General features: G+C 34.8%; 2 protein-coding genes and 1 pseudogene across 2 annotated transcripts; 2 read left to right on the forward strand and 1 right to left on the reverse strand.

Annotated features, from left to right (window-relative positions):
* The first annotated feature begins 1,657 nt into the window (after positions 1–1,657).
* Positions 1,658–3,651, forward strand: LOC110807644 (scarecrow-like protein 23 pseudogene; annotated as a pseudogene).
* Positions 3,652–4,774: 1,123 nt separating this feature from the next.
* Positions 4,775–10,798, forward strand: LOC110807649 (casein kinase 1-like protein 9). The gene is made up of 14 exons (XM_022032825.2): positions 4,775–5,135; positions 5,264–5,304; positions 5,801–5,870; positions 6,056–6,204; positions 6,285–6,380; positions 7,640–7,710; positions 8,217–8,278; positions 8,394–8,457; positions 8,560–8,644; positions 8,955–9,081; positions 9,222–9,295; positions 9,376–9,436; positions 9,762–9,892; positions 10,209–10,798. The coding sequence occupies exons 1-14, from the start codon at positions 5,060–5,062 to the stop codon at positions 10,482–10,484; spliced, it is 1,383 nt and encodes a 460-aa protein (XP_021888517.1). The 5' UTR covers positions 4,775–5,059; the 3' UTR covers positions 10,485–10,798.
* Positions 10,799–11,363: 565 nt separating this feature from the next.
* Positions 11,364–16,142, reverse strand: VPS2.3 (vacuolar protein sorting-associated protein 2.3). The gene is made up of 11 exons (XM_022032880.2): positions 15,964–16,142; positions 15,798–15,842; positions 13,935–13,969; positions 13,810–13,860; positions 13,587–13,691; positions 13,403–13,474; positions 12,757–12,828; positions 12,571–12,651; positions 12,134–12,169; positions 11,980–12,035; positions 11,364–11,740 (listed from the first exon to the last, which is right to left on the reverse strand). The coding sequence occupies exons 1-11, from the start codon at positions 15,995–15,997 to the stop codon at positions 11,689–11,691; spliced, it is 639 nt and encodes a 212-aa protein (XP_021888572.1). The 5' UTR covers positions 15,998–16,142; the 3' UTR covers positions 11,364–11,688.
* Positions 16,143–17,886: the final 1,744 nt, after the last annotated feature.

Consider the following 17,886-nt stretch of genomic DNA (forward strand, 5'->3'; position numbering starts at 1 on the left):
TCATCAGTGTGCCCTCCTGCATGGTACCGACATTAGCGCGTCTTACCACGCTGCGCGCTCTAGTTCATCGAAACTACAGATTGATATGTTCTACATAACTAAACTTTTCTCTATTTGTACTTTGATTCCTCTATTTTTAATTTTTCTTTCAAAAATAATCATATAACTTAAATTTATTCATTTTTTTCAAAATTATTTTCAATCTCATTTCTAATTATTTTTTTCTCAAAATTCTATTTAAATAAAAATAAAATAAAATATTTAATTATTTTAAATTAATAATTAAAAACTAAAAATTTTGTCTCAGAGTCGTGCATCACAAGCTCACAGCATCTAAAAAAATAGATGTATACAAGAATCAATTTACATAATTGTTGTACTCAAAATAGTTTTTAAGACTTGACCATACGTATATCATTAGTGATGATAACTTAATTCTAACAAAAATTAAAGGTCTTAAGTTGTAATTTTAGTGAAAAGAAGAAGGCGGGCTGATTTGAATTTCCTTAAATCAAATCAAATTATTATTTTCATGAAGCCTGAAAAATGTCAAAGAGTATTTGGCTGAATGATCCCAGTGGGTCCCTTGTCCAGCATAACCGTGGAAGTGCCATTTGTCAACACAGAAATCCTTAAAACGACGGCCCATAAAACTGTAATATTGTCGTTTTCATCCAAAAGCCGGAGGAAATTGAAAACCAATTAAATATAGTTAATTAAGCCTCTTTTTTTTTTTTCTAAAAATATATTAATTTAATTTTTTTAATTAAATCTTTTAATAAGATAAATATTAATTAAAAAAATACGAAAAACACAACTCCAAATTATAAATTCTTTAAAAAATAATATAAATATCAACAATTCAATTGATTTGTCTCTCCAAGATTTGGTTGGCTGCAATTTGCGTGCGTGCGTGCGTGTGTATCTGTATATACATATATATACATATGCCGGAGCTCACAGGCACAGAGATTTAAAATTATATATATATATATATATATAATTTATTCATATGGTTATTTATATTATTTATATGTATCGATAATTTTATATATCAAATACAAAATTATTTATAAAAATTAAATAAAACGACAGTATGTATTTTCTGTAATATTTCGACTGAGTTGTACAACTAGTTTACTCGTATATACATATATATAATATTTGTGATAAAATGTACAAAAAAAAAACATGTAATGGGCATTACTTTATTTTAATTGTTACCGACAAATTGCGTATATTATATATTATATTTACCTTAATTATTTAATTAAAATGGTAAGAATAAGTGGATTAGTTTTAATGTTATAAAAATTAAACTGTCATTTCGGATTGGTACAGTGTAGCTTCAATAGGGGGAAAGCTCCCACAAAAATCTCAATATGCCAGGTACACAAATTTGTCTTAAATACTACTACCTAAATAAATTATGTCTATCTACTTATACCACAACTACATGTTATATATATATATATATATATATATATACATACATATAAAGTTAATTCTAAATTCCCCCAAAAAAAAAAAAATTTAAATTATTATGAAATTTATTAAAATTTAATATAATTTGATTACTATAACTATATCTATATGTTAATAAATTAAATATTATATATTAATTATTTTTACAACATATATATATATATAGCACATTTTTTTACCGTTAAATCTGAATTTTTATAGACAGCGGGTAGTTGTTCTTTCCACATCTCCTGATGTTGCAAGACTCTCTTAATTGACTTCAACACTTAAATATCGCAAAATCACTACCACCCGACGTGTTTATATTGGCTGCTTCCACCTTATCTCCTTCTATATGTCTTAGCTCTGCCATTGCCGGCCTCCGAACTTCATCTTCATTTCGTACCCAAATAAATTATATTTTTATATATATATATATATATGTAACTGCCTTTAAATACGCTCTTTCCCCTCTCCTTAACACCCTCTCCTGCACCCACCAAATAAATATCTCTTAATTTCTTAATCTACCTGGGGCCTTGTTTGGTTGTGTAGTTTCAATGATGAAAGGAGCATTTGAGGTGGTTCATGGAGCTTTAGACATCCATGAGCCGTGGGACTACTCTCCCAGCGTTAATATTGGACTAATCCCACCTCCACCCTCAACCTCCATCATCTTCCCAAAGCCGCTGGTTCTTGAGAATCTCTGCTTTAACAATATGGAGATCAGGCCGGACTATTTGTCTGACTGGGTCGAACATGCCACCAAACACCTCATTAACGATGACTTGCCGGCCGACACCCCCACTGACCATCATACCTGCAGCTTCCAAGCTGTCACAACAATGGCGTCTCAGGCAAGTATTCACAGCTGGAGCAATAGGCTCGACGATCAAGCTTCAAACTTTCGTGAAAATGGAGCAACTGCTGCTGCTGCTGCTAGTTGTACTAGTCTAACTACTGGTAATAAAGGGTTGAATAGCTTAACGGGGGACGAAGAAGGTCTGAGTCTGCTTACCCATCTTTTAGAATGTGCTGTTGCAATATCAGTTGACAATCTCAGCGAAGCTCACAGGCTGTTGCTGGAGCTAACCCAGATGGCCTCTCCTTACTCCCCATCCTGCGCAGAACGAGTCGTGGCTTATTTCGCCAAGGCCATGTCCAGCAGAGTAATCAACTCGTGGCTCGGCATTTGCGCTCCTCTCATCAACCACAACTCTATTCAATCCGCCTTCCAAGTCTTCAACAACATCTCCCCCTTCATCAAGTTCGCCCACTTCACCTCCAACCAAGCCATCCTCGAAGCATTCCACTGCCGAGACAGAGTTCACATCATCGACCTCGACATCATACACGGCCTCCAATGGCCAGCCTTGTTCCACATCCTCTCCACTCGCATTGAAGGTCCCCCACATCTCACCATGACCGCCATGGGAGCTTCCATGGAAGTTCTCCTCGAGACAGGAAAACAACTCTCCAACTTCGCCAAACGCCTCGGCCTCCCATTCGAGTTTAACCCAGTTGACAGAAAGTTCGGAGAGATCGACGACATCTCTGTCCTGAAACTCAAGAGTGACGACACGCTTGCAGTCCACTGGCTACAACATTCCTTATACGATGCAACAGGGCCGGAATGGAAGGCACTGAGGCTTCTTCAAAAGTTGGCGCCGAGAGTTATCACCTTGGTGGAGCAAGAAACGTCTCATGGTGCCGGCGGGTCGTTCTTGGACCGGTTCGTGGGTTGTCTCCATTACTACTCCACCATTTTTGACTCGCTTGGAGCCTGCTTGGACTTCGATGATCCGAGCAGGCATAAGGTGGAGCATTGCTTGCTTTACAGAGAAATCAACAACATATTGGCGATTGGGGGACCGGCGAGGAGCGGGGAAGATAAGCTGAGGAACTGGAGGAGTGAATTAATGGCGAGCAATTGTTTTGTGCAGGTTCCGATGAGTAGTAATTCCATGGCGCAGGCTCAGCTGATTCTAAACATGTATTCTCCAGCTTATGGGTATTCACTTGTACAGGGTGATGGGAGTCTGAAACTTGGGTGGAAGAATACTAGCTTGTTAACTGCTTCTTCTTGGACCTCCCATAATTCCCCAGATAGCATACCCTACCCATAATATATGTACATATATATATATAGTGAATAATTGATCGTATATAATTAAAATTTTGGAGTTATTTCGATTTAATTAATTTTTGACTTTTAAAATTGGTCGTCCGAAGTTCATGGTTTGGGCTGGGCCGACGGAAATATAACTGAAACTAAATAACCATACTGTATTTTTCTACTCATAAAGTATTTTAAATTTAAATATTTAGTTTAAAATTAAGTATATTTCTACTATTGATTATGTTATTATTGAGCTTAGGATTCTCTGAGTCTGATAATGAGTTTCCGTACTGTGTTTTGCATGATGAGCAAGGCACAAATTGTCTCTTCAGCTGGTACCCTGAAGTAGGCCCCACCTGCGATCGATCAATGATCACCGGCTGAAAATCACAAACACATTTTGTGGCCAACCCTCCATCAACGGCTCACAAAATTTGCTCTCATCAAATATCACACGCACCAAATAAAAAGTAAATACTAATAATAATTATTTCATTTTAATATGTTTTAGATTTTTTTTTTTAAAAAAAAAAATATATAAGATTTACTTACACCTTAGGACCGTAAATTATTAATAATTAAGGAATTGATGTAATTTCCACGTGGATGAGGTCAAACTTAGGACCAGAAATTCAACCCTGAGTTTTTTTTTTTTTTTTTTTGAGCGTTTGACAAAAGCAAAAGGGGGGAAGGGGGGTTGGGGTTGTGTGTGAGACAGCCCAAACGTGTTAGGTTAGGCGGCAGACAGAGACGGAGTCGCTTAGCCCCTCAATTCCTGTTTATTTTTTTATTTTTTTATTTTTTATTTAATTTAAAAAAAAAACAACTATAATCTCCTCCTTCCTCCCTTTCCCCTTTCTCCTCCTCCTCCTCCTCCTCTTCTCTCTCTCTCTCTCTCTCTCTCTCTCTCTCTTTTTCTCTCTCATTTCTTGCCGAATCAACTCATTTTCTTGTTTTTAATTAGGCTTGCATGGATCCTTCTGTATTCGATTCATCTCCTCTGAGAAATGAAATGTAGTTTTTCGTTCTTTCGTTTGTTGACTTTAAAATTCTACCCTCCGTCTCGATCTTTTTCTGGTCAATGCAGTTTGATTTCTCCCAGATTAGGGTTTTCATTTGCGCCTTGTATTCTCGATTATGAAGATTTGGGGATTTGCGTATCGGAGGATGTAGTGGGATGCGCTGGTGTTACTGGCTTTAGAATTTCGATGATTTTGTGATTTCAGGATTTTTTTTTTTTAGGGGTTCTATTTTTCTGATTTAATTATTAGATTTTGATATTCAGTGGTTGATTTGAGGTATAATTGAAAACTTCGAAATTTGGTGGGTAAATTTTGTTAATCTTTTCTTTTGTGAGGGTCATTGGCTGGGTGGGGATGAGATTATGCGGCAATAAGTGCTTTTTGGCATAAATCTGGTGTGAAATCGTAGCGATATTGAGCTCTTTTGGGGGTAGGTTTTGAAGAGAGCTTGAAAATGGATCATGTGATCGGTGGCAAGTTTAAGCTCGGAAGGAAGATAGGGAGTGGCTCTTTTGGGGAGCTCTATTTAGGTAATTATCATCAATGCTTGGATGCCGTATTTCCTTTGCATATCAATCTCTTTTTCAGCAGCGTCGCTTCTCTGTTTCATTCTCTTTTTGTAAGAAGTTTTTATTTTCCCTCTTTTTGATTGTTTCAGGTGTAAATGTGCAAACTGGAGAGGAAGTTGCTGTTAAGCTGGTAAATATACATCATATGCTTGTTCTTTGTTAGAAGGATTTAGGAAACGTGTTCCATTCGGTTGTTGTGGGATTGTCTCCTCTAATTATATTGGATTTGTTTTTTAGAAGCTTGTTTTTGGACTGCTTACCGAAAAGGCTCTTGGATCGGGCTATGAACATGTAATCATGATTTTTTTTAGGGTTCTTAAATATTTGTAAAAGCATTATCAGAGTTCAGCACTTGCTTTTACCGATGCTTTTCACTCAAAACCTATCAATAGTTCATCCTTCTCAAAGAGAAAAAAGCTTCTATCAAAAGTTCCTCATGCTTCCCATGCATGATAATTTGTCAACCTCTTGTTGCTTCCTATTGCATTGTTGCTTGATGGTACTTATTGTTAAATAAGTCTTCAGTTTCTACAGTTGTGGAATGATGCTGTGTCTTATTCATGATATGCTGGCTCTCTTTTCCCTTGTTTTTTTCTTCCAAACTAACTTCTTTTTCTACTGTTCAGGAATCTGTGAAGACTAAGCATCCTCAGCTTCACTATGAGTCAAAGTTGTATATGCTTCTTCAAGGAGGAAGTAAGTCTCTTTTGTTAGAACTCCAGAAGTAGAAATTTTCTTGTTTGCTACACCTTATGCTATGCAATAAGCAAAAATTCTATGGTGCATTGAAGGCAATCTTTTTTTTGCCTCCAGCATATTTAAATTATTCATGTATTAATATTTACATTACACAAAGAAATTGTTTGGTTTTCTGGATATAGCTGGAATTCCTCACCTCAAGTGGTTTGGGGTTGAGGGAGACTACAATGTCATGGTTATCGACCTTCTTGGACCAAGTTTGGAGGATCTGTTTAACTACTGCAATCGGAAGTTCTCGTTGAAAACAGTGCTAATGCTTGCAGATCAACTGGTAAATACATATGACTCTTCTCTCTACTAAAACTGCCAGGTGAAGAGAGAATAATGTTTTATCTATTTATCTCTATTCAGATTAACAGGGTTGAGTACATGCACTCAAGAGGTTTTCTTCACCGTGACATAAAGCCTGACAACTTTTTAATGGGCCTGGGACGAAAAGCTAATCAGGTAATTATTCCATGCAATTCATCTGCTTATCTGCTGATTATAATAAATAAGGATGTTTACCCGGTATTATGAATATAAAAATTGTCAGTCAGTCCATGTTGTTAAAAGGTCTTCTGTGGTACAACTAGAAGACAAACTACAGATTTATTTCAAGGATTATTGGCTTGAGAATGAGCCTCTTTGTGGTTTTTGGTTCATGTTGTTGGTATTGCTTGGAATCTTAGTAAAGGAACTTGTTATGGTCCTTGGCAATGAACCTGAAAATGAGTAGGAATTTTCTGATACTGTATGTCTTCCATTTTTTACCTATCTTGCTCTAAGCATGGGTTCTCTAAGAGAGAATCTGTCAATCTCTGGAATAAGAGAGATACTAAAAAACTTGATAAGTTTTTCTTCATCCATAATCTGTCTCAAAGACAGAAATTTTGATTTTATTACAAGAGGAAGGGTAGTTATTCTGGAAAATAACTACCTTATCCAGAATAGTAATTACCTCATTGTCATTTCTTTCACTTATTCTTATCTTAATAACCATTGACATTTTTTTTACTAATTCTTATCTTAATAACCATCAATATTTAATACCTAATGTACCGACTCTTTTATTATACTAGTTACACTTAACTATATATAAAACTAATTATTAATGGTTCTTAACAGAACTTAAGGTGCATGCAGGGTTTCCCTTCCTTTTTTTCTCTACTCATGTATGTATGCAGGATTTTTCTTTCTTTTCCTTTAATCTACTTATTTGCATAAATTTTGTTTGCGTTTTTATGTTTTTTGAAGAATTCAGAACTGACAAGTGTGTATGGATTAGATCATAGATCTTTTCCAATTAAAATTCTTAATGTCTGGATCATATTTATCTTTTTGCTAGGGTTAAGATGTTTCAACATTGTTTCCTGCTCTTTAAGCACCCTGCTCTTCAAGCTTAGAAAGATAATTTGTACCTGATTGATCTTCTGGGGGTTTAATGTTCTATGTTGTTTTGGTTGTCATCACACTCTTCTGTACATTCATATATCCACTTTCATTATAAAGTTAATGCTCTTTGAGTAGAAATTTAAGTCTTTTGAAGCTGTGAAACTATTTCCATTTAAATACCTCTGACATGGAAATTAAATATGCTTTCATCGCCACTAGTGATATTTGTGTGGTATTGGAGCATATCCAATGTATCTTGTCTTTGAGAAATACCAAAAATCTGGCTCTCTTTGGTATCATCTCTTATGTTTGCTGCCTTTTGTTTGCCTCAGGTGTACATCATTGACTATGGTCTTGCTAAGAAGTATAGAGATCTTCAGACACATAAGCACATACCATACAGGTAAATATTGCTCTGTTGACCACCATTCTGAAATCTACAAGTTAAGACAACTCACTATGTTGTTCTGCCACTTGATTAAAATTGTACTTTTCTCTAAATTTGGAGGTTTGATAATACAAAGGAGAGAGAGAAATAGTGATATACTTGTAGTCTAGATATTGCATGTTCTAGAAAGGCTTTATGTTAAAATATTACCCTATATAAGATACCTCTGAGGTTTTGAGGGATATGTTGCCAGCTGCGGCAAGAATTTAACATCTCTAGAGTCTAATTTTCTCAAGAACTACATGGAAATCACGAAGCTAAATTTTTTTTAGTCATATTATATGCTGTACATCTTGTCATATTATCTATGCAACTTTGCGTTTTAGACATCATATTATGATGCTTGTTGTGCATGCATGCACAGAGACAAGGGTGTAATGATGCACACATCCCTATTTCTATCAAGTACCTGTTGGTCTTTGATTCGCTTGTCATTGGAACTCATTAGATTTCTGGTGCAGGGAGAACAAGAACCTCACTGGCACTGCACGGTATGCTAGTGTCAACACTCACCTTGGAGTCGGTAAGTAATATTGTTGCTTCATATATTTCCTACCAGAAACAAGAAATCAAACATCAGATGTTTAGGTTTCTCTCTGCATTATTTTTGTTGTGACTGTGTCTTAATTTTATGGCAGAACAAAGTCGAAGGGATGATTTGGAATCTCTTGGTTATGTCCTAATGTATTTCCTGAGAGGAAGGTTGAGTGTATAGTAGCCACATGATTATCTCATCCAATTTCTTATGCATAAAATATTATGATTTTTCTCCTCTATTCATCTAGTATGCATTCTTTGTTTCAGCCTACCCTGGCAGGGACTAAAGGCTGGAACGAAAAAGCAAAAATATGATAAAATTAGCGAGAAGAAGGTATCAACTCCTTTAGAGGTACGGTAACCAGCTTCTTCATCCTTGTAGTGTTCAGTGTTTTTCATAGGTGGCTAACAGGATAGCACCCGGCTTGACATAAATGAAAGCATGGCCATGGTTACTTCTGACTCAACCTTGAATATTATAACTCTTCATTCATCGTTGATGAAGAAGTTTTGGATTTTTATCCAATAGTTTCCATATCTATGTCAGCATACGGCTATACTCTTGTGCCATTTGGATTAACAGGAGTTAGTCATAAATTGAATGGTAAAGCCTTGCTCGTATTTTTGCTGGTTGAGTGACAGAATCATCTTACCTTCAACAGGTGTTATGTAAATCATATCCAACTGAGTTTATGTCATATTTTCACTACTGCCGATCATTGCGGTTTGAGGATAAACCGGATTACTCATATCTGAAGAGGCTTTTCCGAGACTTATTTATTCGAGAAGGTAACCGACTTTCTTAATATTACATCTTTTAATTCTAATCTTCCGTCAGTTACGTGAATACACTAATAAACTTTTTTGATTTATATAAGGTCAGTTCTTCCAATTTTAACTTCTTTGATTTTCACATTTGTTCCTTGTAGGTTATCAGTTTGATTATGTCTTTGACTGGACTGTGTTGAAGTACCCTCAAATTGGTTCCAGTTCCAGAGCACGGGTTAGTTCTTGCAAAGCTTCTTAGTTGAACTTCTATCACCTCAAGAACATTACTTACTCCAGTTTTTGTCTGAGTTTCAGCATCACACTGGGAAACAAGGATTAACAGGTCCAGCTGCTGAAAAACAAGAGAGGTTTTCAGGTCTGATCTCCTAAAAGATGCTGGATGTTGAAGTTGGTTGCCGAGCATGTTATCACTTTAACTGCTTTTTGTATATACATGTATATGTCTATATGTATACGCACCACTGTTGATGTCTGTTTTCTTTTTCTGAAATTGGATCGGATAGATTTGAGTGCAAGGCTTGGATTTATAGATTGGATTGCAATTGTATCTTCCCAATTAAATCAAGATTCATTTAACTGTTTGATTAGGACAGGACATTAGGTTATTTAATAGAATTCCATTTGTTTGGTTTTTTCTTTCATTGACTATCTAATTTAACTTGTAATATACTTTCATTCAGTTGGGAAAGAGATACGGGACAGGTTCTCTGGGGCAGTTGAAGCATTTTCCAGAAGAAATGTTTCAGGCACTAGTCCACGTGATTATTCCAAACACAGGAGCTCAGAAGATGGACCTTCATCCAAACATGTGGTATGTATTTGCACATAGAAACACTTAACACAAAAAGATAAATTTTTGTGATAAATTAATCACAGCTCTATAAATGCAATTGACTAGGATTCGTCTGATCCTGCCTTTATGAGATCATTTTTATTCTCAAATCCAGCCCAAGCATTTTTTTTTTGTTTCAGTTTTTTAATTGCTGTGATTCCACTTACTAATATTGATGACAATGATGTCAGAGTGAATTAAAACATGTACTGATAACTGGTAACATCTGGTAGCATTCATAACCATATGCACTTAATTTGTTCTTACAAGGACTATTTTGTTTCGTCTCTGTCAGCATGATTCAGAAAAAGGTCGCAGCTCTTCTAGATATGGAAGTGCTTCAAGAAAAGCAATTGTTTCTAGCAGTAGGCCAAGTTCCTCTGGTGAACCAGGTGATAGCCGGGCCTCAAGCCGATTAGTTTCGAGCAGTGGTGGAGGCCGCCCATCTACAACGCAGAGATCATCCCAACCTGGTTATGAGTCAAAAACAAGCTTTTCTCGTGCTGCAGCTTCCAGAGGCCCTCGTGAAGATGCTCTTAGGAGCTTTGAGCTTCTCTCAATCCGAAAATGAGGGGAAGTATGATGTTTGTAAGATGATTGCCAATGCATGATGCATCTACTTTGGAAAAACTCTTCAAAGTGGGGAGCTATCATAGATTCCGAATTCTCTCACTTCTGTATATGGGATATCACCAACCAACGGCATTACAGGTCATTTTGCTTCCCTACAGCAAACTGTCTCAATTCTTTCCTATTCCATTTTCTTCCCCAAATATTTTCTGGCCGTTGTAACATGTTATGAACACATCCATGAGCGAGTTCGTGTATTGGAATTTTCATATATGAAGACTTAAACAGCTGTAATAAATTCTGTTTATTTGTCCATCTAGTACCGCAAAAATGAATCCAATATCCATATTTGTGTGAAGTGAAGGCCTAATGTAGTTCGCCTATCAAAAGCCCTTCATTTCCTTTAAAATTTACATCATCCAACAGTGGGTTTATGTTGAATATGTGATGGTTAAGTAACTTCAACTTAATCGTTTCCACTTTTAACTGGGCATCGTCGGAAAATACTGAGCATCTATTTCTCAATTTCAGCATTGTTTTAGCATATAAGGATACGGCTTTTTCCCCTTAAATGATAAAAGAAAAATAGCACCCAATAAAAAAAGGGTCAAACTTCAAATATTTGTTATAGCTGCAAATCTGTCTTATTAATTCTTATATGATTCTTTCACCCGAAGAAAAAAATACGCCCATATAGTTAAATTACTATAGTACGCATGAACTTACGATTAATGAAAAGGGAAAAGTATGACTAACTTCTAACCTCCTATCACTGTGATCAATGAAATTAATTCCTTCAAGGAGCCAGTAGAAGGTAAATGGGGGATATCCATGTCGAAGAATTTCTTAAAGAAATAACCACCATAATTAAGAGGGTCTGTAAGTAATGAAGAAAAAATGGATTCCACTGGATGACCATTTTTATGAACCTCCACATAACGGGAGTGTGCATGTCACCTGGGTTATGTTAAACCAGGCCAGAAAAAATTTCCCTCTTCTCAATTGTTGGACATCGTCACTTGCAACATAACTATGCACAATATAAAAACCAATCCAATGAAACAGTCTCTGGATGATAATTACATACAAACAAGTAACATCATTGGAAGATATGGATGGGGAAGGAAATATCTACATCCTCCAACTTGTAGCTCCAAACATGAAACATCAGTTGGTGAATATATTTTCTGGTTTTGATCTTCAGCTCAAGCACTTCGCAGAGCTGCCAATCGCTTCTCAAGGTCATCAATGCCCGAACTGCAAGAGGTTAGAATTGAGCACAATAAAATGACCAAGAATTTGATTCTACACAGTTGAGCAAACAATTATATAATTTGAAATTAGAAAGGTTTCATTGGAAGAAAATCCCAGGAAGGAGCTGAATATAAGATAATAACAGTACCTCAGAAAATATCAGAGATCAACCTAGACATAACATATTGATTCAATACGCAAGGGCATTACACCACAAAGACAGATTCAAGAAAGAAATATACCTGCTGACATCCTCGGCTTTCTTCCCAGCAATTTTACCTTTTGGAGCTGTGGACAACTGCCAAGATACAGGCATGACTTAAATCAGTTAAAGGGAGGAGAACATACATTTGATTGACAACAAAAATTGACAAAAAGATTACATCTAATACCAACCTGTGAAGCAACGTCAACACCAATTTCATCTAACACCTGTCCAAAAGAAAAAAAGAGTGAAAAAGTGAAGAAGAAGCTCCCATTTCATATATTTTAGAAGTCAGTAGACAAGTTATGTTACAAAAGACAAAAATATAATTATATCCTTTTAATCAGCTTGCATCATTTATTTATACATCAGCACTGATATTCTTCCTCCGTTCCGGTGTGATATCAGAATACCAGATAACTGATTAGTGAAAATTTTGTATAATCAAGCAATTATGAGGGAAAAATTGTCGGTGCACAACAGTGTTACAAATTTCATATAATTAGTAAGTAAACGTTGCTGCACCTTGATAATTAAAGAGACTATTGGCTACAAAACACCAAACGCTGACTAGGAAGAAAAACTTCCACACCGAATGACTAAATATAATAGCTTTATAAAAGCCAACCTGATTCGTCAGCTCTTCAGTCTCATCTTCAGCTTCATCATCATCCAGGGCATCGTCTATGGCATCTGACATCATTTCAGTCTGCAAGAATAAGAGAAAAGCACTGAGCTTGATTGATAGATAATAAAGAAGAAAAATGAAATTCTTTCATTCTCAGGGCTTCAAAAATTTGAGGGATAATCTCACAGTCATGTCCATCTGTGCTGACTGCTTCTGAAACTCCCTTATAACCTTTGCTTGTTTTGCCGGGGCCATTTCCTGCACAATACCAGTTGTTGAATCAGGGAAAGAGCAGGAATGGAGAAGGTGAAATTCTTTGAAGAATGTAATAACAAACATATGAAAATTTTTAAAGAAAAAATATGTGAAAACATCTTATGCACTTGCTAATTCATAATGAGTTACTTGTTTTAGATATAAAATTCTACTCGATATTTTCAATCAGACACAGAATATCAATTGAGTAATGAGTTTATATCTAAAACATATGCTATCTCAATTTTATTTCTTCCATTAATTTGTCTGATTTGTCAATTCTAACTCTGATTGGTCTGAAGTAACCAAAAAGCAAAACATAATGTTACCCTTCTTTCCTAATTCCTAAATTGTATTTCTTTCTCCTCATCCTCAATTCCCATCTCTGGACCTCCAGCCATCGGTGTATGTGTATAGTGTTGGAAGGAATGGCCAAATTGGTAGTGAACAACATAATGAGACATGTCCCTTTCCTGTTAGGGATAGGGACCTATGATTTCACCGCATACCACAGAAGAGAAAGGTGAATATTACTAATTCACATATGCAAGGCTACAAGCAAGCAAACACCACTGACCTTATTGATACCTGACATTGCCTTACTGGCACCTTTCAAGCCAACAGCAACTGAAGATTGGGCGTACATTGCCTGCAAAAGTAGATGAAATAGCTTAATCTCCAAAGATACACATGCAATAAAACATTATGTGAAACTCAAGCAAATGCATAACACATATAGGACTGAAACCTTTGGAGCTCACCTGCGTATGAGTAGCTATGCCCCTCATTTGAGCTCGACTACCTTGTAAATTTGCTATTTGTTGCCTTAGCCTGATTAGTTGCCGAGCCAAAATTTTAGTTGCTGCCTTCAAAATGCATGGACAAGTATTCAAGAAAGGTGTTATGAGGAAGGTTTTGGTGAATGTAACTCTACAGACTTATCTCTGACAATTGACAAGAATCTAATCCAATTAAATTAAATACCTCATTTCCTGTTTTTGCAGTTTTCTTAATCTCAGCAACCAGCTTTTTTTCCTGTGATGGTGATAAATCGTATTAAATTCAGGAAAGAAAACCAACAAAGATTAGTACCAAGACTATTTCCATACTTCCAATTGCAGTGCCCCAATTTCCTTCTCTATACCTGAAGCATGGCAGAAATACGGCAAAAATCTCAATGTCAGTATTAAAAAATTGGTTGAAACCCAAAATTCAATGACACAGCCAACACTATAAGGATATTTACAGAAGAAAGCAATAACTAACAGTTACTGTTCACCTTCAATATTGTGTTTCAACCCTCTTGCACAGGTAATCTAAATCAAATGGGACAATACAAGCAGCAAACATAAAACGAACACTCATAGGGGAAGTTATAATATCATTCTACCACACAAGAGAACATTTTATAAAAGGTGATGATAGTTATCCAAAAGAGTTTTAGACAGCAATAGCAGGGAAGGGCCAGTCTCCAAGCTTGCACGCATCATTGACCAGTTCCAATCTTTGTTAAAAAAATAATATGGGGCATATAATCAAGGAATAGTCTCTATATGTTTGTCCACCAGCATAGCTCGGTGAGAAAAGTCATGTTCACTCCATTAGAATATAATTCTAAAACCTTGATGAATACAATTCCTACAAGATACCTTCAGGACTGTCAGGGGCCGATGGTGAAATGCCTCATGCCATTTTCATTCCATTATTGAGGTCAGGAGTACTCAATTAAAGAGTATTCACTTTAGAGGAGGTGTTGTTTCTGATAGCCAGAGTTGAAAGTGTCTGGTACCGGAAGCAAAAAATCACATAAATACTGGGTGGAATAAATTGGATGAAAATGTCCTTTCTCGTATTTACCAAGCAAACTGAGATAACAAAATCTCATGTTTCATATGCTTGGAGTAGGAATGTCCGAGTTGTTGATCATTATAGAGGATAGAGGTGAGCATCAAACTAAGCTGACAATTTTATCTTGGGGCAATTTCCAGTGATTGGCTCTAACAGATTGGAGCATAAATATCAGAAGAATAAACATATCAAAGTTCTTTCTATCCAATCATCACATTACCCATACTCCACTTGCAAATGCCACTTAAGATGCACGATAGCAGCTTTAACCCTTATACCTAGTTCTTCCATCCCGGTTTGCTTTATGCCTTTTTTTCTTTTCAGTTGTATGATTTTAAACCCTCTAGTTCCAAGTCCAGATAATTAAACATACCCACCAAATGATGCAAAATTCAGCTTAAAGAAATATACATAAATGTATATCCTTGAAGCACATGGTTCAGAGGTTGCATACATTTATCCACCTTTACATGATAAATCTCAACATAAAACTAAGTTAAATCACAAAACCCAAATGGATAACTCACAAAAGTTAATAAAGTAATTAAGACTCAACTTGCAACTAAAATAAACATAAAAGAGAAAAGTTAAATTATATCATATATCTGAGTTTGATATATTATATCAAAATTATTCTGCTTTTTAACTGAGCAGAAAATACCCGAATTTGAAAATTATTATATATTTTGTCTATTCCTTCCATCAAAGAAAATTGATATGATAAAAAAACAAGCGTGGCATGCAAAAATAAATATACTAACTGCTTTGTTTTTCTTTGCTTTCGAGAATGATCAATTTTTGTATTTTTAGTTGTTTTAAGTCTTAGTTGGAGTATTTAAAATATTAATAATATATTATGAATTAGTGAATACAAATCAACATAATCTTCAACTGCAATAGGCCAAAGCATGCACTAGTTCGTGAACTACGATTTCGTTCTTTTAATTTTTGTTTACTTTACGAAGTGCGAAAACAATCCTCAGGAGCACAACCTAGTTTGACCAAGAAAGGCACATATAATGACTATAAGTAATCATACTCCTAATGATCATACATAATCAAGTTATCATAATTTCCAGTTGAATTTCTGAGACGTAAATTAGGCCGGTAGAAATGAAAAGTACCTCTTGTAGCATTTGCCATTTCTCTCTTACTCTCACGAAGAGCCTCTGTAATTTAACCAGAAGAATAATCCGAATATAAGAAAAATCTCCTGTAAGGTGTTATGTTGATAGAGAGAAGAATGGATAATAAGGTGAATTGCAGGAGAATTAGGGCACTAAACAATACCTTTAGGATTGGATTTCTTGTTGAAGATATTCATCTTTCCCTAATCTCTTTGCTCTCTGATTTGCTGGATGTAACTGGCCTCGGGATTAACACAGTAGAATATTGAGATTTCTTCAATGGTGTTTAAAGGCTTTGAACAGGAGAACTTGTTTGCTTCGCAGGTAGAGAGAGAGAGAGAGAGAGAGAGAGAGAGAGAGAGAGAGAAGAGTTTTGCTTCGAACGTGCGAAGAAACCAACCGGAGAGTACGCGGGTTTTTTTTTTATTTTTTATATTAATTGAGGATTAAGTCCGTTAAGAATTGAGAATGACGAAATTTAAATTATTTAAATACAGATTTTCTCTAAATTATAAAAATATTTTTCTTAAATTTGAAAAACTATTTTTATTGAAAAATTATAATTTTTTACCTTAATAATAATTTCCTTTTTTATCTCTATTATTATTTTTTTTTGGGATAAATTTATTCCTTATATTTATTTCTTTTTTTATTAAAAAAATAGTACTTACCCCTAATCTTTCTTTCTTAAAATTAAAATTCTTTTTCACTCAACTATTGAAGCTGAGTTTATAAAAACTAACATTTATACCTCGTATTAAAATATTTAAATTGTACCAAAATTATTATTACACATTAACGTTGTCATTATTAATCGCATGTATTTCCTTTATATGTGTATGTAGATATCATGTCATTAACACGTAACATCTCTATGAACTTATATAAAATAAAAATCATTCATCCCCTAAAATCATTATCTTTATTTTTCTTTTTCTCTTATACTCCACTCTTTTTGTCAAAATCCTTCATCTACTACTATTCTTGGATCCTTCATCGTCCTCGATTATCCACTTTCTTTTGAGACTTTAGAGAATACATTCTTTTAAAATCCTTGTTTTACCATCGTCATCGATTATCAACTCTATCCATTGAGTGTGCCATAGAGAGCACGTTCGTTTGAAATCCTTCCTCCATTATTGTTCCCCGATCATCAACCTTCCTTCGAAGCTCTTCCTGTACCATCATCTCCACTTCCTCCATCGTCTATGCCATATAAAACATTTTCATTGAACCCTTCCCTAGTCATCATCCTTGATAATCCACTCTCTCTTCAGTTTGTATCCTAAAAGACATTATCTTCAAATCCTTCCTCTATCATTGTCCCCGATAATTCATTCCGTCCATCATCTATGTCATAGAGAACATCTTCATTTTAAATTTATAAGCCTATATACGTTTACGGTGATATATTCAGTTTATCAAAATCTTCCAATATAAAACATCGAATTATTGAATCAATTATTAATGAGTATTGAAATATACAAATTAAATTTATACACTTGGTATACCATTTACATCAAATAAGATAGTGTGGTATTTTACAAGATAAGTATTTTTTAATAATATTTGTGTATTAAAATTACATTAAATATCCAAAATCTAACTCGATAAAATTTGTTAAAAAATCATTGATATTTTAATATTGAGTAATTATTGTAAAGACAATTTTTTTATGGAAGTTTGAGGAGGAACATTATATTGATTAAAAGCAACCAAAATAGAAAAGTGTGTCCCTTAGGTTTCTTGTGCCGGATGTGTGATGAATGTCAAGAAGAAATTCATCTTCTTTTTCAACTTTTTTTAAATTTTTATGATGAATATAAAAAATATTAGGTTGATCAAATAATCACATATCGAGATGCCCATTCTAAAGCATGAATTATAATTATTCTTAGGAGAATTAAACGAACTAAAAATCATTATGCATTGAATAAGATTTGAAAGAATGTACGTAATTTCATTCACAAATTATAAATAATATTATGAAAATTTTAAAATGTAATATATAACAACATTGTATAATATCAAATCATGGGAATGGAGATTGAGTCAAAGTGATCGTAGTGATTTCTTCCGTATTAAT

This window comes from Carica papaya, chromosome 3 (assembly GCF_054855325.1).
Source record: "Carica papaya isolate Zhongbai chromosome 3, ASM5485532v1, whole genome shotgun sequence".
NCBI lineage: Eukaryota > Viridiplantae > Streptophyta > Magnoliopsida > Brassicales > Caricaceae > Carica > Carica papaya.